The sequence below is a fragment of the Ascaphus truei genome (assembly GCF_040206685.1).
Source record: "Ascaphus truei isolate aAscTru1 chromosome 1 unlocalized genomic scaffold, aAscTru1.hap1 SUPER_1_unloc_1, whole genome shotgun sequence".
NCBI classification, from domain to species: Eukaryota; Metazoa; Chordata; class Amphibia; order Anura; family Ascaphidae; genus Ascaphus; species Ascaphus truei.
In genome coordinates this window covers 180,399-201,339 of record NW_027453814.1, presented here as the reverse complement: position 1 = coordinate 201,339, position 20,941 = coordinate 180,399, and the positions used below count along the sequence as shown (strand labels likewise).

Genomic DNA, 20,941 nt, shown 5'->3' with positions numbered 1-20,941 from the left:
TCAGCTTGCCCTTATACAGCCACCCGGAGATCAGGGAAGGAATCCAGTGCCGGGGCGGCGGAATCCCGGGGAGGGAACGAGTGCACCTCCCGGGAGCAGTGCAACAGGAGGGGTACTGGTTGCTGCGGCTACCAGTATGTTCACCCCTGAAATGTTGGCACTGATTACTGCGTGGGGTGACAGAGGGACACCAGAGGAGCGGCTGCAGTTTATCACTATGGCAGTGAACAGACCCGCTTATTGCCCCCCTGTCCAACCCAACACAGATGAACTCAAACTGGATCAGCACAGTCGCACCAAGTTCGTGGAAAGTACTGATCAGATCGACAGTTTTCTAAAGAACTTTGAGACACAGTGTCGGCGGTACAAAGTGGTTCCCCAGCATAGGGTTGCACGTTTGGACCGCTTACTGTCCGGCATGGCTAAGCAGATGATGATGGCGCTTCCAGATGAGTATGCTGATGACTATGACCACCTGAAAGAACTGTTATTGTTTCAGTACGGTTTTACCCCTGAAGCCTACCGGGGTAAATTCCGGCAGGAAGAGAGGCAGCCCCAGGAGTCCTATGTTACCTACGTGATCCGCATGGCTTTGAACGGGATACGCTGGGTGGAGGTCTATGAGGCACGAACTTACCAACGCCTGCTGGTCCTCATCTTTCAGGAGCAGCTCATGCAGCAGTGCCCGCCGGCGGTGAGGGTTTGGGTGTACGACAAGAAGCCCAAGACTTACCAGGAGGCGGTGAGGCTTGCAGACGACTATGTGGCCAGCCGAGCCCTGATGTCCGCCAAAGCAGTAGCCAAGGCGGCGGTGGCGGCAGCACCGGCCAGAAAGTCTGCCAATACCCCCCAATGGACTCAGAGGCCGCCTGCGGGCAGCAGTTCACCGAAGGCGGGGGAGCTCCGGCACGAGCTCCGGTGCTACAACTGCAACCGCCCTGGTCACATCAGACCAGATTGCCCGGAACCCCTGCGTTCCGGCGGACCCCATCAGGGGCAACGCACCCCAGCTGCGAAGCCGGTAGCCCGCGTAAGGGTGGCTTCCACCAAAGACTCCGGACCGGTCATGGAACCAACTCCCAGCGAGACGTCCCATGCAACACCTGTCCCGGTAATCATCGGTGCCCACAGCCAGGAGCGGAGGACATCTCAGCGCGGACCTGCAGCAGACGGACGGCGGGAGTAGACATCTCACCCCGATCACAGTCGGTGACCGGCAAGCAGTCGGCTTGACGGATTCAGGAGCTGCAATGACCCTGGTCCGACCTGATATGGTCCGGCCAGAGGAATTATTCCCAGGCCCTGGGATACAGATCACTGTGGCCGACGGAGAGCCACGTTTCCTGCAAGTGGCCAGAATCTTTTTGGATTGGGAGGAGGGCCAGGGTGTGCGGGAGGTGGGGGTTTTACCCGGTTTGGATGCTGAAGTTCTTCTTGGCAACGATCTGGGACCGATGACCTGCACCTATGACCGAGTGCCCAAACCCGCTGCAGTGGCGGCGGTTACCCGGAGCCAGATAGCGGCAATGGCGCCGGCGCCAGTCCCCCAGCCTTTGGGACCAACGTTAGCGGAGGGCGCAGAGAAGCCCGGGGAGGTAAGCCAGGATCAGTTGCAACCACAGACTGACTTACTGTTTCCCCTCACCTTTCCCCATTCTCCGGACAATGACATGACTGGGGGGTGGCCACAATTAGGAGCCCAGTTTAGGGAGGCAGTGAAGACAGACCCTACCCTGGCCGGCGTGAGACTTCGGGCATCCGAATCTCAGGCAGGGGAAGGCACTGAGCACTGCCTATGGTATAAGGGACTCCTGTATAGAGAAGAAGGGAACCCAGGGATAGAGGAGGGATTGACCGGTAAGCGACAGCTAGTAGTGCCCCAGGGGTACCGACAGCAACTGATACGGGTAGCTCACTCTATTCCGTTAGCGGGACATCAGGGGGTCAACAGAACGCGAGCCCGGTTATTACAGCGTTACTACTGGCCGGGGGCATCTCGAGATGTGGGCACTTTCTGCCGCTCTTGTGATGCCTGCCAGCGAGTGGGTAAGGCGGGCGTCCGTGTTTAGGCACCCCTGAAACCCCTACCGATAATAGGGGAACCCTTCCAGAAAGTAGCGATGGATCTCGTAGGACCCCTTATGATTACTAGCAGGTCAGGGAAGCGCTACATCCTCACGGTGGTGGATTTTGCCACCCAGTACCCTGAGGCAGTAGCGCTTGGCACCATAGATGCCAAGACAGTGGCAGCAGCTTTGCTGAACATTTTTTCTAGGGTAGGTTTCCCTAGTGAGATCCTAACCGATCAGGGGTCGCAGTTCATGAGTGAACTGTTACATTGTCTCTGGGATGCATGCGGTGTACAGCACTGGCGCACTACCCCATACCATCCCCAGACAAACGGATTATGTGAGAGGTTTAACGGGACCCTGAAGCAGATGCTTCGGACCTTTATAGAGGAGGAGGGGAAAGACTGGGAGATTCATTTACAGCACTTGCTGTTTGCCTACCGAGAGGTACCGCAGGAATCTACAGGCTTCTCCCCCCCTTCGAGCTACTATATGGCCGCAGGGTACGTGGACCTCTGGACCTATTCCGTGAGGGATGGGAAGGGGAGGCTACTGCTACTTCAGTGATCCAGTATGTAGTAGATCTCCGAGACCGGTTAGAGATGCTCATGGGGGTGGCCCAGGACCACCTCAGGGCTGCTCAGACCAAGCAAGAGCGATGGTATGACCGGAATGCCCGTAGCAGAGAATTCATCCCAGGACAGCAGGTGCTTGTTCTCAAACCCACTCGGGAGAACAAGTTGATGGCTGCCTGGTCGGTACCGTACCCGGTTATCCGAAAGGTGAATGAGTACAACTACGTTGTACAGGTAGAGCCTGAGAGGCACAAGACATATCACATTAATATGTTGAAGGAGTACAGAGCACTGAGTATGGGAGCAGTAATGGCCATTTGTAGCCCACTGCTGGAGGATCCAGCGAGCAATGCTCTGCCTGATCTCCTAGGGGAGGCTAGGCAGGGAAACACTGTGGAGCAGGTAGAGATAGGGGCACAGTTGAGTGCTAGGCAGCAGGCAGAAGCCAGGGACATGCTAGCTAAGTATGGGGCCCTCTTCACTGACATGCCAGGGACCACACATCTCACAAAACACCCAGTGCACACAGGGGATCTGCAACCTCTGCATAAGCACGCTTATAGAGTGTCAGCAGAGGTCAAGACCAGTATGGAGAGGGAGATAGAGGAGATGCTGACCCTAGGGGTAATTACTCCGTCCCAGAGTCCTTGGGCAAGCCCGGTAGTTCTAGTCCCTAAGAAGGACAAGACCACCCGGTTTTGTGTGGACTACCGCTTGCTCAACGCTGGGACGGTGTCAGATGCCGATCCCATGCCCCGCATGGATGAGTTACTAGATGAACTCGCGGCGGCAAGGTATCTGACCACCATGGATTTGAGCAAAGGCTATTGGCAAATCCCAGTGACCCTGGAGGCTAGGGAGAAGTCAGCATTCATCACTCCAAGTGGCCTCTATGAGTTTTTAGTGATGCCATTTGGGATGAAGAATGCCCCGGCTACCTTCCAACGCCTGGTCAATAGGTTACTGGAAGGGATGCAGAGCTATGCCAGGGCTTACTTAGATGACATTGCTGTCTTTAGTAATTCCTGGGACTCCCACTTAGGACATGTAGCTGCGGTGCTGGATAGGATCAGGGAGGCTGGGCTTACCTTGAAACCCACTAAGTGTATGGTAGGGATGGCAGAGGTCCTGTACTTAGGGCACAGGGTGGGTGGAGGGCACCTCAAACCAGAGCCAGCTAAGGTAGAAGCCATAGTTCAGTGGCCTGTTCCAAAAACCAAGAAACAGGTCATGGCATTTTTGGGCACCGCAGGATACTATAGGAAGTTTGTCCCACAGTACAGCGCCGTGGCCAAACCCCTGACTGATTTGACTAAGAAGCAACTGTCTGTGCTTATCACCTGGACTCCTGCCTGTGAAACTGCTTTCCAGGCACTGAAAACTGGCTGCCCCGGACTATACCAAACACTACTGGCTGCCCCGGACTATACCAAACATTTCCTCATACAGACTGATGCCTCGGACTATGGCATTGGGGCTGTGTTGAGCCAAGTGGGGGATGACAGTAGAGAGCACCCTGTGGTGTACATCAGCCGAAAACTACTCCCCAGAGAGGTGGCCTATGCCACCATTGAGAAAGAGTGCTTGGCCATTGTGTGGGCACTCAAAAAACTCCAGCCCTATGTGTATGGAAGGGCTTTCACGGTCCTCACAGACCACAACCCCCTGAGGTGGCTGCAGAGGGCATCAGAGGAGAATGCCAAGTTGCTAAGGTGGAGCTTGGCCTTGCAAGAATTTGAGTTTACTATTCAGCACAAAAAGGGTAGTGAAAACAGCAATGCTGATGGACTTTCACGTCAGGACTATCCCTCTGAGACCGAGTTCATTAATGGTGCCAGCAGTGCCCCACTCCCCGTCAGGGCCAGAGGGCCTCAGGTCATCCATTAAGAAGGGGAGGTGTAGAGGGAGAGGGGGTTGGCCCAGTATTAAAGGGGTTGCACCCCATATGGACACCCCCTGACCTCACCAGGGAGGCAAGGGGTTAACTGGACTGCGGTCCAGGAATGTGGTTTACACCTTGTCATGCCATGAAAATGTATGTTCCCCTGTTCCCATGTTTCATTATAATCCTGTATTTTAAAGATGTTTTAAAGCGCATTTCTGTATCTCCAGTTCTGGAGGTCGCAGAGAGTTGATATTTGGCCAATATGTGGAGTCACTGTAGGCATTAAAAACTGGCAAATTTTGACCCACTGAGCCCACCAGAATGGAACTTATTAATATGTGTAGATATTAAAGTGTATATGTATGGTATTTTGGATCTGTTCTGAAAATGCAGACTCCATCTGCTATGCTAATAGGTCATGAAGGGCAGCCGGCTGATTGAGCCTAAGCACTGTGATCAAAAGTTTACTGCCCTGATTGTTTACACTAAGTACTAATCAACAGACCAAGTACTAATCAACAGACTCATCCACTCTAATTGTTACCTGAGGGTGGAGAATCATCAAACTGGAGTGGTTTGTAAGTGTTATGTCTACACCTACAAACAATGCAGATACTTCATTTGGTAGACTGGTCGTCGCCCCTGATTTAATTATGGGGCTACCCATAGAGTCACAGTACACATGGGCTAATTAGCTGGGGGGCATGGGTTAATCTGTGTCTCCACATTAGGGATTGGATACAGATAATTGTTCACCAATAGTCTGTATTCACTGTTAAGAATAGGGTTACACAGGTATATAAACTGTCAACCCTACAGTTTTTAGTTGTTCTTCTGATTCCACCTGGAATGTCACCGGATTGCTGGAGAATTGCTAGCTGATACTTCTCCATTCCCCAACCCTAAGTAAGTGTTACCTTCTTGCCTATTAATTGTACTATATTGCTGTGTTCACCTTTTTAAGGAATAAATTATATTTTATTATATCTAAGCCTCGTTCAGTTCAACCCAGAGATTTGGTGTTCATTATATCTTGTCATAAGCTACCGTGACAGCGAGATGGAGAGAGAGATGGGGAGAGAGATGCGGGAAAGCGAGATGGAGAGAGAGATGGGGGAAGCGAGATGGAGAGAGAGAGGGGGGAAGCGAGACGGAGAGAGAGATGGGGGAAAGAGGGATAGAGAGGGGGGAAGCGAGATGGAGAGAGAGATGGGGGAAGCGAGATGGAGAGAGAGATGGGGAAAGTGAGACGGAGAGAGAGATGGGGGAAGTGAGATGGAGAGAGAGAGATGGGGGGAAGCGAGATGGAGAGAGAGATGGGGGAAGCGAGATGGAGAGAGAGATTGGGGGAAGCGAGATGGAGAGAGAGATGGGGGAAGCGAGATGGAGAGAGAGATGGAGAAAGCGAGATGGAGAGAGAGATGGAGAGAGAGATGGAGAGAGAGATGGGGGAAGCGAGATGGAGAGAGAGCGATGGGGGAAGCGAGATGGAGAGAGATGGAGAGAGAGATGGAGAGAGAGATGGGGGAAGCGGGATGGAGAGAGATGGAGAGAGAGATGGGGGAAGCGAGATGGAGAAAGAGAGATGGGGAAAGCAAGATGGAGAGAGATGGAGAGAGAGATGGGGGAAGCGAGATGGAGAGAGAGAGGGGTGAAGCGAGATGGAGAAAGCGAGATGGAGAGAGAGATGGGGAAAGTGAGATGGAGAGAGATGGAGAGAGAGATGGGGGAAGCGAGATGGAGAGAGAGATGGGGAAAGCAAGATGGAGAGAGGGGGAGAGAGAGAGGGGGAGAGCGATGGGGAAAGCGAGATGGAGAGAGGGGGAGAGCGAGATGGAGGGAGAGAGAGGGGGAGAGCGAGATGGAGGGAGAGAGATGGAGAGAGAGATGGGGAAAGCGAGATGGAGAGAGAGATGGGGGGAAGCGAGATGGAGAGAGAGATGGGGGGAAGCGAGATGGAGAGAGAGATGGGGGAAGCGAGATGGAGAGAGAGATGGGGGAAGCGAGATGGAGAGAGAGATGGGGGAAGCGAGATGGAGAGAGAGATGGGGGAAGCGAGATGGAGGGAAGTGAGATGGAGAGAGAGATGGGGGGAAGCGAGATGGAGAGAGAGATGGGGGAAGCGAGATGGAGAGAGAGATGGAGAGAGAGATGGGGAAAGCGAGATGGAGAGAGAGATGGGGGAAGCGAGATGGAGAAAGCGAGATGGAGAGAGAGACGGGGAAAGCGAGATGGAGAGAGAGATGGGGGAAGCGAGATGGAGAGTGAGATGGGGGAAAGCGAGATGGAGAAAGCGAGATGGAGAGAGTGATGGAGAGAGAGATGGGGAAAGCGAGATGGAGAGAGAGAGAGGGGGAAAGCGAGATGGAGAGAGAGATGGGGGAAGCGAGATGGAGAGAGAGATGGGGGAAAGCGAGATGGAGAGAGAGAGAGGGGGAAAGCGAGATGGAGAGAGAGAGATGGGGAAAGCGAGATGAGAGAGAGATGGGGAAAGCGAGATGGAGAGAGAGAGATGGGGGAAAGCGAGATGGAGAGAGAGATGGGGGAAAGTGAGATGGAGAGAGAGATTGGGGGAAGCGAGATGGAGAGAGAGATGGGGAAAGCGAGATGGAGAGAGAGAGATGGGGAAAGCGAGATGGAGAGAGATGGGGAAAGTGAGATGGAGAGAGAGATGGGGGAAGCGAGATGGAGAGAGAGAGAGGGGAAAAGCGAGATGGAGAGAGAGATGGAGAGAGAGATGGGGAAAGCGAGATGGAGAGAGAGATGGGGGAAGCGAGATGGAGAGAGAGATGGAGAGAGATGGGGAAAGCGAGATGGAGAGAGAGATGGGGAAAGCGAGATGGAGAGAGAGATGGGGAAAGCGAGATGGAGAGAGAGAGAGGGGGAAAGCGAGATGGAGAGAGAGATGGGGGAAGAGAGATGGGGGAAGCGAGATGGAGAGAGAGATGGGGGAAAGCGAGATGGAGAGAGAGAGAGGGGGAAAGCGAGATGGAGAGAGAGAGATGGGGAAAGCGAGATGAGAGAGAGATGGGGAAAGCGAGATGGAGAGAGAGAGATGGGGGAAAGCGAGATGGAGAGAGAGATGGGGGAAAGTGAGATGGAGAGAGAGATTGGGGGAAGCGAGATGGAGAGAGAGATGGGGAAAGCGAGATGGAGAGAGAGAGATGGGGAAAGCGAGATGGAGAGAGATGGGGAAAGCGAGATGGAGAGAGAGATGGGGGAAGCGAGATGGAGAGAGAGATGGGGGGAAGCGAGATGGAGAGAGAGATGGGGGGGAAAGCGAGATGGAGAGAGAGAGAGGGGAAAAGCGAGATGGAGAGAGAGATGGGGAAAGCGAGATGGAGAGAGAGATGGGGGAAGCGAGATGGAGAGAGAGATGGGAAAGCGAGATGGAGAGAGATGGGGAAAGCGAGATGGAGAGAGAGATGGGGAAAGCGAGATGGAGAGAGAGCGGGGGAAAGCGAGATGGAGAGAGAGATGGGGAAGCGAGATGGAGAGAGAGATGGGGAAAGCGAGATGGAGAGAGAGATGATAATGTGTGAGGTGCTGAGACAGAGAGAGAGAGAGAGAGAAAGTATAGAAGGAGAGAGAGTGAGGAATAAAAAAGCTAAAGGAGAGAGGGAGGTGGGGGAGAGAGGGGGATGGAGGGAGAGGGATGCAGGGGGAGGGAGGGAGAGGGAGGCAGGGGGAGGGAGGCAGGGGGAGAGAGAGGGAAGGTGGTAGGGAGTGGAGAGACGGAAGGAGGGAGCAGAGAGAGGGCATTGCCAGGCAGCATACTGAGAGAAGGGGGCAGAGGAAACGGAGCAACGTAGGACAGACGTGTACTGAATACAGAGCGAGAGAGCGGGCGAATGTGCGCAGCCGCTCCCTACGTGACTCACCTGGCAGCGCACGGTCACTAGCTGCGTGATGGCGTTGCTGACCAGTCCTGCACAGGAGCGGAGACTCAACTCTGTCAGGTGAGGCTGGAGCAGCAGGTGGAGGCCGGCTCTGGTCAGCCTGTGAGACTCTCCCAGAATCCTCAGCAGCTCCTGTACCATCGCTCCCGCTGCGGGGACAGAAGGGCACAATAACAAACATACAGAGGGAGCCCCGCCCGGCCGAGACCAGAGGCCAAGGGAGCCCCACCCGGTTGAGACCGGAGACCGAGGGGTCCGCCCGGCCAAGACCGGAGGCTGAGGTGTCCCCGCCAGGCTGAGACCGGAGGCCAAGGAAACCCTGCCCGGCCGAGACTGAAGGCTGAGGTGCCCCTCCCGGCCGAGACCGGAGGCTGAGGGTGCCCTACCCGGCTGAGACTGTGGTCTGAGGGAGGCCGGAGCCTGATATGGCTGTACATGGCACAATTCATTGGACAGATGTGTGTGTGAGATATTTATGTTTCATTGTGTGGCGGTATGTCAGTGTGTGTGTGTATGTCAGTAAGTGGCTGTATGTCAGTGTGTGGCTGTATGTCAGTGTGTGGCTGTATGTCAGTGTGTTTTGTGTATGTCAGTGTGTTGTGTGTATGTCAGTGTGTGGCGGTATGTCAGTGTGTGTGTGTATGTCAGTGTGTGGCTGTGTGTCAGTGTGTGGCTGTATGTCAGTGTGTGGCTGTATGTCAGTGTGTGTATGTCAGTGTGTGGCTGTATGTCAGTGTGTGTATGTCAGTGTGTGGCTGTATGTCAGTGTGTGGCGGTATGTCAGTGTGTTTTGTGTATGTCAGTGTGTTGTGTGTATGTCAGTGTGTGGCGGTATGTCAGTGTGTGTGTGTATGTCAGTGTGTGGCTGTATGTCAGTGTGTGGCTGTATGTCAGTGTGTGGCTGTATGTCAGTGTGTGTGTGTATGTCAGTGTGTTGTGTGTATGTCAGTGTGTGTGTGTATGTCAGTGTGTGTATGTCAGTGTGTGTGTGTATGTCAGTGTGTGGCGGTATGTCAGTGTATGGCTGTATGTCAGTGTGTGGCGGTATGTCAGTGTGTATGTCAGTGTGTGGCGGTATGTCAGTGTGTGTGTGTATGTCAGTGTGTGGCTGTATGTCAGTGTGTGGCTGTATGTCAGTGTGTGGCTGTATGTCAGTGTGTGGCTGTATGTCAGTGTGTGGCTGTATGTCAGTGTGTTGTGTGTATGTCAGTGTGTGGCTGTATGTCAGTGTGTGTATGTCAGTGTGTGGCTGTATGTCAGTGTGTGGCGGTATGTCAGTGTGTGGCTGTATGTCAGTGTGTGGCTGTATGTCAGTGTGTTTTGTGTATGTCAGTGTGTTGTGTGTATGTCAGTGTGTGGCGGTATGTCAGTGTGTGTGTGTGTATGTCAGTGTGTGGCTGTATGTCAGTGTGTGGCTGTATGTCAGTGTGTGGCTGTATGTCAGTGTGTGGCTGTATGTCAGTGTGTTGTGTGTATGTCAGTGTGTTGTGTGTATGTCAGTGTGTGTATGTCAGTGTGTGGCTGTATGTCAGTGTGTGGCGGTATGTCAGTGTGTGGCGGTATGTCAGTGTGTGGCTGTATGTCAGTGTGTTTTGTGTATGTCAGTGTGTTGTGTGTATGTCAGTGTGTGGCGGTATGTCAGTGTGTGTGTGTATGTCAGTGTGTGGCTGTATGTCAGTGTGTGGCTGTATGTCAGTGTGTTGTGTGTATGTCAGTGTGTGGCGGTATGTCAGTGTGTGTGTGTATGTCAGTGTGTGGCGGTATGTCAGTGTGTGTGTGTATGTCAGTGTGTTGTGTGTATGTCAGTGTGTGGCTGTATGTCAGTGTGTGTTTGTCAGTGTGTGGCTGTATGTCAGTGTGTGGCGGTATGTCAGTGTGTGGCTGTATGTCAGTGTGTTTTGTGTATGTCAGTGTGTTGTGTGTATGTCAGTGTGTTGTGTGTATGTCAGTGTGTGGCGGTATGTCAGTGTGTGTGTGTATGTCAGTGTGTGGCTGTATGTCAGTGTGTGGCTGTATGTCAGTGTGTGGCTGTATGTCAGTGTGTGGCTGTATGTCAGTGTGTGGCTGTATGTCAGTGTGTGGCTGTATGTCAGTGTGTGGCTGTATGTCAGTGTGTGGCTGTATGTCAGTGTGTGGCTGTATGTCAGTGTGTGGCTGTATGTCAGTGTGTGTATGTCAGTGTGTGGCTGTATGTCAGTGTGTGGCTGTATGTCAGTGTGTTTTGTGTATGTCAGTGTGTTGTGTGTATGTCAGTGTGTTTTGTGTATGTCAGTGTGTTGTGTGTATGTCAGTGTGTGGCTGTATGTCAGTGTGTTTTGTGTATGTCAGTGTGTGGCTGTATGTCAGTGTGTATGTCAGTGTGTGGCTGTATGTCAGTGTGTATGTCAGTGTGTGGCTGTATGTCAGTGTGTATGTCAGTGTGTGGCTGTATGTCAGTGTGTGGCTGTATGTCAGTGTGTGGCGGTATGTCAGTTTGTGGCTGTATGTCAGTGTGTGGCTGTATGTCAGTGTGTTGTGTGTATGTCAGTGTGTGGCTGTATGTCAGTGTGTTGTGTGTATGTCAGTGTGTGGCTGTATGTCAGTGTGTTGTGTGTATGTCAGTGTGTTGTGTGTATGTCAGTGTGTGGCTGTATGTTCGTTGTGTGGCTGTATGTCAGTGTGTGGCGGTATGTCAGTGTGTGGCGGTATGTCAGTGTGTGGCGGTATGTCAGTGTGTGGCGGTATGTCAGTGTGTTGTGTGTATGTCAGTGTGTGGTGGTATGTCAGTATGTGGCGGTACGTCAGTGGGTGGCTGTATGTCAGTGTGTGGCTGTATGTCAGTGTGTGGCTGTATGTCAGTGTGTGGCGGTATGTCAGTGTGTGGCTGTATGTCAGTGTGTGTGTGTATGTCAGTGTGTTGTGTGTATGTCAGTGTGTTGTGTGTATGTCAGTGTGTGGCTGTATGTCAGTGTGTGGCTGTATGTCAGTGTGTGGCTGTATGTCAGTGTGTGGCTGTATGTCAGTGTGTGGCTGTATGTCAGTGTGTGGCTGTATGTCAGTGTGTGGCTGTATGTCAGTGTGTGTGTGTATGTCAGTGTGTGGCGGTATGTCAGTGTGTGGCTGTATGTCAGTGTGTGTGTGTATGTCAGTGTGTGGCGGTATGTCAGTGTGTGGCTGTATGTCAGTGTGTGGCGGTATGTCAGTGTGTGGCTGTATGTCAGTGTGTGGCGGTATGTCAGTGTGTGGCTGTATGTCAGTGTGTGGCTGTATGTCAGTGTGTGGCTGTATGTGTGGCTTTATGTGTGTGTATATATCAGTGTGTGACAGTATGTCAGTGTGTTGTGTGTGGCTGTGTGCGTGATGTGTGTACGTCAGTGTGTGGCTGTATGTGTGTGATGTGTATATCTCAGTGTGTGGCGGTATGTCAGTGTGTTGTGTGTATGTCAGTGTGTGGCTGTATGTGTGTGATGTGTATATCTCAGTGTGTGGCGGTATGTCAGTGTGTTGTGTGTATGTCAGTGTGTGGCAGTATGTGTGTTATGTGATGTGTATATGTCAGTGTGTGATGTGTGTATGTTAGTGTGTGGCTGTATGTGTGTGTGTGTGTGATGTGTATATGTTTCAGTGTGTAGCTGTATGTGTGTGATGTGTATATTTCAGTATGTGGCTTGTGTGTATGTGGCTGTATGTGTGTGTGTGGCTGTATGAGTGTGTATGATGTGTATATGTCAGTGTGTGGCTGATGTGTATATGTCAGTTTGTGTGATGTGTATATGTCAGTGTGTGGCTGTATGTGTGTGTGATGTGTATATGTCAGTGTGTGTCTGTATGTGTATGTGTGTGATGTGTGTATGTTAGTGTGTGTGTGTGTGTGTGTCAGTGTGTGGCTGTATGTGTGTGTGATATGTGTATTGTATTGTATTGTATGTCTTTATTTATATAGCGCCATTAATGTACATAGCGCTTCACAGTAGTAATACACGTGGTAATCAAATAAATAACAGATAATATAAATATCAGATCATGGGAATAAGTGCTTCAGACATAAAAGTAACATTAAGGAAGAGGAGTCCCTGCTCCGAGGAGCTTACAGTCTAATTGGTAGGTAGGGAGAACGTACAGAGACAGTAGGAGGGAGTTCTGGTAACTGCGTCTGCAGGGGGCCAAGCTTTGTGTATCATGTGTTCAGAATATTCATAGTGCTATTCATATGCTTCTTTAAGCAAGTGTGTCTTAAGGTGGGTCTTAAAGGTGGATAGAGAGGGGGCTAGTCGGGTACTGAGGGGAAGGGCATTCCAGAGGGGCAGTCAGTGAAAAAGGTTTAAGGCGAGAGAGGGCTTTAGATACAAAGGGGGTAGAAAGAAGACATCCTTGAGCAGAACGCAAGAGTCGGGATGGTGCATAGCGAGAAATTAGGGCTGAGATGTAAAGAGGGGCAGAAGAATGTAAAGCTTTAAAAGTGAGGAGAAGAATGGAGTGTGAGATGCGGGATTTGATCGGAAGCCAGGAGAGGGATTTCAGGAGGGGAGACGCGGAGACAGATTTAGGAAAGAGTAAAATGATTCTGGCAGCAGCGTTTAGGATAGATTGTAGGGGAGACAGGTGAGAGGCAGGAAGGCCGGACAGCAGGAGGTTACAGTAATCAAGACGGGAGAGAAAGAGGGCCTGAGTCAGAGTTTTAGCAATTGTGTGTATGTCAGTGTGTGGCGGTATGTCAGTGTGTGGCTGTATGTCAGTGTGTGGCTGTATGTCAGTGTGTGGCTGTATGTCAGTGTGTTGTGTGTATGTCAGTGTGTTGTGTGTATGTCAGTGTGTGTATGTCAGTGTGTGGCTGTATGTCAGTGTGTGGCGGTATGTCAGTGTGTGGCGGTATGTCAGTGTGTGGCTGTATGTCAGTGTGTTTTGTGTATGTCAGTGTGTTGTGTGTATGTCAGTGTGTGGCGGTATGTCAGTGTGTGTGTGTATGTCAGTGTGTGGCTGTATGTCAGTGTGTGGCTGTATGTCAGTGTGTGGCTGTATGTCAGTGTGTTGTGTGTATGTCAGTGTGTGGCTGTATGTCAGTGTGTGTTTGTCAGTGTGTGGCTGTATGTCAGTGTGTGGCGGTATGTCAGTGTGTGGCTGTATGTCAGTGTGTTTTGTGTATGTCAGTGTGTTGTGTGTATGTCAGTGTGTTGTGTGTATGTCAGTGTGTGGCGGTATGTCAGTGTGTGTGTGTATGTCAGTGTGTGGCTGTATGTCAGTGTGTGGCTGTATGTCAGTGTGTGGCTGTATGTCAGTGTGTGGCTGTATGTCAGTGTGTGGCTGTATGTCAGTGTGTGGCTGTATGTCAGTGTGTGGCTGTATGTCAGTGTGTGGCTGTATGTCAGTGTGTGTATGTCAGTGTGTGGCTGTATGTCAGTGTGTGGCTGTATGTCAGTGTGTGGCTGTATGTCAGTGTGTTTTGTGTATGTCAGTGTGTTGTGTGTATGTCAGTGTGTTTTGTGTATGTCAGTGTGTTGTGTGTATGTCAGTGTGTGGCTGTATGTCAGTGTGTTTTGTGTATGTCAGTGTGTGGCTGTATGTCAGTGTGTATGTCAGTGTGTGGCTGTATGTCAGTGTGTATGTCAGTGTGTGGCTGTATGTCAGTGTGTATGTCAGTGTGTGGCTGTATGTCAGTGTGTGGCTGTATGTCAGTGTGTGGCGGTATGTCAGTTTGTGGCTGTATGTCAGTGTGTGGCTGTATGTCAGTGTGTTGTGTGTATGTCAGTGTGTGGCTGTATGTCAGTGTGTTGTGTGTATGTCAGTGTGTGGCTGTATGTCAGTGTGTTGTGTGTATGTCAGTGTGTTGTGTGTATGTCAGTGTGTGGCTGTATGTTCGTTGTGTGGCTGTATGTCAGTGTGTGGCGGTATGTCAGTGTGTGGCGGTATGTCAGTGTGTGGCGGTATGTCAGTGTGTGGCTGTATGTCAGTGTGTGTATGTCAGTGTGTGGCTGTATGTCAGTGTGTGGCTGTATGTCAGTGTGTTTTGTGTATGTCAGTGTGTTGTGTGTATGTCAGTGTGTTTTGTGTATGTCAGTGTGTGGCTGTATGTCAGTGTGTTTTGTGTATGTCAGTGTGTGGCTGTATGTCAGTGTGTATGTCAGTGTGTGGCTGTATGTCAGTGTGTATGTCAGTGTGTGGCTGTATGTCAGTGTGTATGTCAGTGTGTGGCTGTATGTCAGTGTGTGGCTGTATGTCAGTGTGTGGCGGTATGTCAGTGTGTGGCTGTATGTCAGTGTGTGGCTGTATGTCAGTGTGTGTATGTCAGTGTGTGGCTGTATGTCAGTGTGTGGCTGTATGTCAGTGTGTTTTGTGTATGTCAGTGTGTTGTGTGTATGTCAGTGTGTTTTGTGTATGTCAGTGTGTTGTGTGTATGTCAGTGTGTGGCTGTATGTCAGTGTGTTTTGTGTATGTCAGTGTGTGGCTGTATGTCAGTGTGTATGTCAGTGTGTGGCTGTATGTCAGTGTGTATGTCAGTGTGTGGCTGTATGTCAGTGTGTATGTCAGTGTGTGGCTGTATGTCAGTGTGTGGCTGTATGTCAGTGTGTGGCTGTATGTCAGTGTGTGGCGGTATGTCAGTTTCTGGCTGTATGTCAGTGTGTGGCTGTATGTCAGTGTGTTGTGTGTATGTCAGTGTGTGGCTGTATGTCAGTGTGTTGTGTGTATGTCAGTGTGTGGCTGTATGTCAGTGTGTTGTGTGTATGTCAGTGTGTGGCTGTATGTCAGTGTGTGGCTGTATGTCAGTGTGTGGCTGTATGTCAGTGTGTGGCTGTATGTCAGTGTGTGGCTGTATGTCAGTGTGTGGCTGTATGTCAGTGTGTGGCTGTATGTCAGTGTGTGGCGGTATGTCAGTGTGTGGCGGTATGTCAGTGTGTGGCTGTATGTCAGTGTGTGTGTGTATGTCAGTGTGTGGCGGTATGTCAGTGTGTGGCTGTATGTCAGTGTGTGGCGGTATGTCAGTGTGTGGCTGTATGTCAGTGTGTGGCGGTATGTCAGTGTGTGGCTGTATGTCAGTGTGTGGCTGTATGTCAGTGTGTGGCTGTATGTGTGGCTTTATGTGTGTGTATATATCAGTGTGTGACAGTATGTCAGTGTGTTGTGTGTGGCTGTGTGCGTGATGTGTGTACGTCAGTGTGTGGCTGTATGTGTGTGATGTGTATATCTCAGTGTGTGGCGGTATGTCAGTGTGTTGTGTGTATGTCAGTGTGTGGCTGTATGTGTGTGATGTGTATATCTCAGTGTGTGGCGGTATGTCAGTGTGTTGTGTGTATGTCAGTGTGTGGCAGTATGTGTGTTATGTGATGTGTATATGTCAGTGTGTGATGTGTGTATGTTAGTGTGTGGCTGTATGTGTGTGTGTGTGTGATGTGTATATGTTTCAGTGTGTAGCTGTATGTGTGTGATGTGTATATTTCAGTATGTGGCTTGTGTGTATGTGGCTGTATGTGTGTGTGTGGCTGTATGAGTGTGTATGATGTGTATATGTCAGTGTGTGGCTGATGTGTATATGTCAGTTTGTGTGATGTGTATATGTCAGTGTGTGGCTGTATGTGTGTGTGATGTGTATATGTCAGTGTGTGTCTGTATGTGTATGTGTGTGATGTGTGTATGTTAGTGTGTGTGTGTGTGTGTCAGTGTGTGGCTGTATGTGTGTGTGATATGTGTATTGTATTGTATTGTATGTCTTTATTTATATAGCGCCATTAATGTACATAGCGCTTCACAGTAGTAATACACGTGGTAATCAAATAAATAACAGATAATATAAATATCAGATCATGGGAATAAGTGCTTCAGACATAAAAGTAACATTAAGGAAGAGGAGTCCCTGCTCCGAGGAGCTTACAGTCTAATTGGTAGGTAGGGAGAACGTACAGAGACAGTAGGAGGGAGTTCTGGTAACTGCGTCTGCAGGGGGCCAAGCTTTGTGTATCATGTGTTCAGAATATTCATAGTGCTATTCATATGCTTCTTTAAGCAAGTGTGTCTTAAGGTGGGTCTTAAAGGTGGATAGAGAGGGGGCTAGTCGGGTACTGAGGGGAAGGGCATTCCAGAGGGGCAGTCAGTGAAAAAGGTTTAAGGCGAGAGAGGGCTTTAGATACAAAGGGGGTAGAAAGAAGACATCCTTGAGCAGAACGCAAGAGTCGGGATGGTGCATAGCGAGAAATTAGGGCTGAGATGTAAAGAGGGGCAGAAGAATGTAAAGCTTTAAAAGTGAGGAGAAGAATGGAGTGTGAGATGCGGGATTTGATCGGAAGCCAGGAGAGGGATTTCAGGAGGGGAGACGCGGAGACAGATTTAGGAAAGAGTAAAATGATTCTGGCAGCAGCGTTTAGGATAGATTGTAGGGGAGACAGGTGAGAGGCAGGAAGGCCGGACAGCAGGAGGTTACAGTAATCAAGACGGGAGAGAAAGAGGGCCTGAGTCAGAGTTTTAGCAATTGTGTGTATGTCAGTGTGTGGCGGTATGTCAGTGTGTGGCTGTATGTCAGTGTGTGGCTGTATGTCAGTGTGTGGCTGTATGTCAGTGTGTTGTGTGTATGTCAGTGTGTTGTGTGTATGTCAGTGTGTGTATGTCAGTGTGTGGCTGTATGTCAGTGTGTGGCGGTATGTCAGTGTGTGGCGGTATGTCAGTGTGTGGCTGTATGTCAGTGTGTTTTGTGTATGTCAGTGTGTTGTGTGTATGTCAGTGTGTGGCGGTATGTCAGTGTGTGTGTGTATGTCAGTGTGTGGCTGTATGTCAGTGTGTGGCTGTATGTCAGTGTGTGGCTGTATGTCAGTGTGTTGTGTGTATGTCAGTGTGTGGCTGTATGTCAGTGTGTGTTTGTCAGTGTGTGGCTGTATGTCAGTGTGTGGCGGTATGTCAGTGTGTGGCTGTATGTCAGTGTGTTTTGTGTATGTCAGTGTGTTGTGTGTATGTCAGTGTGTTGTGTGTATGTCAGTGTGTGGCGGTATGTCAGTGTGTGTGTGTATGTCAGTGTGTGGCTGTATGTCAGTGTGTGGCTGTATGTCAGTGTGTGGCTGTATGTCAGTGTGTGGCTGTATGTCAGTGTGTGGCTGTATGTCAGTGTGTGGCTGTATGTCAGTGTGTGGCTGTATGTCAGTGTGTGGCTGTATGTCAGTGTGTGTATGTCAGTGTGTGGCTGTATGTCAGTGTGTGGCTGTATGTCAGTGTGTTTTGTGTATGTCAGTGTGTTGTGTGTATGTCAGTGTGTTTTGTGTATGTCAGTGTGTTGTGTGTATGTCAGTGTGTGGCTGTATGTCAGTGTGTTTTGTGTATGTCAGTGTGTGGCTGTATGTCAGTGTGTATGTCAGTGTGTGGCTGTATGTCAGTGTGTATGTCAGTGTGTGGCTGTATGTCAGTGTGTATGTCAGTGTGTGGCTGTATGTCAGTGTGTGGCTGTATGTCAGTGTGTGGCGGTATGTCAGTTTGTGGCTGTATGTCAGTGTGTGGCTGTATGTCAGTGTGTTGTGTGTATGTCAGTGTGTGGCTGTATGTCAGTGTGTTGTGTGTATGTCAGTGTGTGGCTGTATGTCAGTGTGTTGTGTGTATGTCAGTGTGTTGTGTGTATGTCAGTGTGTGGCTGTATGTTCGTTGTGTGGCTGTATGTCAGTGTGTGGCGGTATGTCAGTGTGTGGCGGTATGTCAGTGTGTGGCGGTATGTCAGTGTGTGGCTGTATGTCAGTGTGTGTATGTCAGTGTGTGGCTGTATGTCAGTGTGTGGCTGTATGTCAGTGTGTTTTGTGTATGTCAGTGTGTTGTGTGTATGTCAGTGTGTTTTGTGTATGTCAGTGTGTGGCTGTATGTCAGTGTGTTTTGTGTATGTCAGTGTGTGGCTGTATGTCAGTGTGTATGTCAGTGTGTGGCTGTATGTCAGTGTGTATGTCAGTGTGTGGCTGTATGTCAGTGTGTATGTCAGTGTGTGGCTGTATGTCAGTGTGTGGCTGTATGTCAGTGTGTGGCGGTATGTCAGTGTGTGGCTGTATGTCAGTGTGTGGCTGTATGTCAGTGTGTGGCTGTATGTCAGTGTGTGTATGTCAGTGTGTGGCTGTATGTCAGTGTGTGGCTGTATGTCAGTGTGTTTTGTGTATGTCAGTGTGTTGTGTGTATGTCAGTGTGTTTTGTGTATGTCAGTGTGTTGTGTGTATGTCAGTGTGTGGCTGTATGTCAGTGTGTTTTGTGTATGTCAGTGTGTGGCTGTATGTCAGTGTGTATGTCAGTGTGTGGCTGTATGTCAGTGTGTATGTCAGTGTGTGGCTGTATGTCAGTGTGTATGTCAGTGTGTGGCTGTATGTCAGTGTGTGGCTGTATGTCAGTGTGTGGCTGTATGTCAGTGTGTGGCGGTATGTCAGTTTCTGGCTGTATGTCAGTGTGTGGCTGTATGTCAGTGTGTTGTGTGTATGTCAGTGTGTGGCTGTATGTCAGTGTGTTGTGTGTATGTCAGTGTGTGGCTGTATGTCAGTGTGTTGTGTGTATGTCAGTGTGTTGTGTGTATGTCAGTGTGTGGCTGTATGTTCGTTGTGTGGCTGTATGTCAGTGTGTGGCGGTATGTCAGTGTGTGGCGGTATGTCAGTGTGTGGCGGTATGTCAGTGTGTGGCTGTATGTCAGTGTGTGGCGGTATGTCAGTGTGTGGCGGTATGTCAGTGTGTGGCGGTATGTCAGTGTGTGGCGGTATGTCAGTGTGTTGTGTGTATGTCAGTGTGTGGCGGTATGTCAGTATGTGGCGGTACGTCAGTGGGTGGCTGTATGTCAGTGTGTGGCTGTATGTCAGTGTGTGGCTGTATGTCAGTGTGTGGCGGTATGTCAGTGTGTGGCTGTATGTCAGTGTGTGTGTGTATGTCAGTGTGTTGTGTGTATGTCAGTGTGTTGTGTGTATGTCAGTGTGTGGCTGTATGTCAGTGTGTGGCTGTATGTCAGTGTGTGGCTGTATGTCAGTGTGTGGCTGTATGTCAGTGTGTGGCTGTATGTCAGTGTGTGGCTGTATGTCAGTGTGTGTGTGTATGTCAGTGTGTGGCGGTATGTCAGTGTGTGGCTGTATGTCAGTGTGTGTGTGTATGTCAGTGTGTGGCGGTATGTCAGTGTGTGGCTGTATGTCAGTGTGTGGCGGTATGTCAGTGTGTGGCTGTATGTCAGTGTGTGGCGGTATGTCAGTGTGTGGCTGTATGTCAGTGTGTGGCTGTATGTGTGGCTTTATGTGTGTGTATATATCAGTGTGTGACAGTATGTCAGTGTGTTGTGTGTGGCTGTGTGCGTGATGTGTGTACGTCAGTGTGAGGCGGTATGTGTGTGTTATGTGTATATGTCAGTGTGTGTGATGTGTGTATGTCAGTGTGTGGCTGTATGTGTGTGATGTGTATATCTCAGTGTGTGGCGGTATGTCAGTGTGTTGTGTGTATGTCAGTGTGTGGCTGTATGTGTGTGATGTGTATATCTCAGTGTGTGGCGGTATGTCAGTGTGTTGTGTGTATGTCAGTGTGTGGCAGTATGTGTGTTATGTGATGTGTATATGTCAGTGTGTGATGTGTGTATGTTAGTGTGTGGCTGTATGTGTGTGTGTGTGTGATGTGTATATGTTTCAGTGTGTAGCTGTATGTGTGTGATGTGTATATTTCAGTATGTGGCTTGTGTGTATGTGGCTGTATGTGTGTGTGTGGCTGTATGAGTGTGTATGATGTGTATATGTCAGTGTGTGGCTGATGTGTATATGTCAGTTTGTGTGATGTGTATATGTCAGTGTGTGGCTGTATGTGTGTGTGATGTGTATATGTCAGTGTGTGTCTGTATGTGTATGTGTGTGATGTGTGTATGTTAGTGTGTGTGTGTGTGTGTCAGTGTGTGGCTGTATGTGTGTGTGATATGTGTATTGTATTGTATTGTATGTCTTTATTTATATAGCGCCATTAATGTACATAGCGCTTCACAGTAGTAATACACGTGGTAATCAAATAAATAACAGATAATATAAATATCAGATCATGGGAATAAGTGCTTCAGACATAAAAGTAACATTAAGGAAGAGGAGTCCCTGCTCCGAGGAGCTTACAGTCTAATTGGTAGGTAGGGAGAACGTACAGAGACAGTAGGAGGGAGTTCTGGTAACTGCGTCTGCAGGGGGCCAAGCTTTGTGTATCATGTGTTCAGAATATTCATAGTGCTATTCATATGCTTCTTTAAGCAAGTGTGTCTTAAGGTGGGTCTTAAAGGTGGATAGAGAGGGGGCTAGTCGGGTACTGAGGGGAAGGGCATTCCAGAGGGGCAGTCAGTGAAAAAGGTTTAAGGCGAGAGAGGGCTTTAGATACAAAGGGGGTAGAAAGAAGACATCCTTGAGCAGAACGCAAGAGTCGGGATGGTGCATAGCGAGAAATTAGGGCTGAGATGTAAAGAGGGGCAGAAGAATGTAAAGCTTTAAAAGTGAGGAGAAGAATGGAGTGTGAGATGCGGGATTTGATCGGAAGCCAGGAGAAGGATTTCAGGAGGGGATACGCGGAGACAGATTTAGGAAAGAGTAAAATGAT

The 20,941-nt window shown here is 49.9% G+C and overlaps 1 protein-coding gene across 7 annotated transcripts in view; it reads right to left on the bottom strand.

Annotated features, from left to right (window-relative positions):
• Nucleotides 1–20,941, bottom strand: part of LOC142473244 (uncharacterized) — a 50,909-nt gene that overhangs the window by 8,153 nt on the left and 21,815 nt on the right. For all 7 annotated transcript variants that reach the window (XR_012790009.1, XR_012790008.1, XM_075580432.1 and 4 more), the window contains one exon: nucleotides 8,411–8,577. Coding sequence is in view for 5 of the 7 variants with exons in the window: in XM_075580432.1 (XP_075436547.1) it covers nucleotides 8,411–8,577 (167 nt within the window). In the remaining 2 variants the exon portion in view is untranslated. The remainder of the gene's footprint in view (nucleotides 1–8,410; nucleotides 8,578–20,941) is intronic.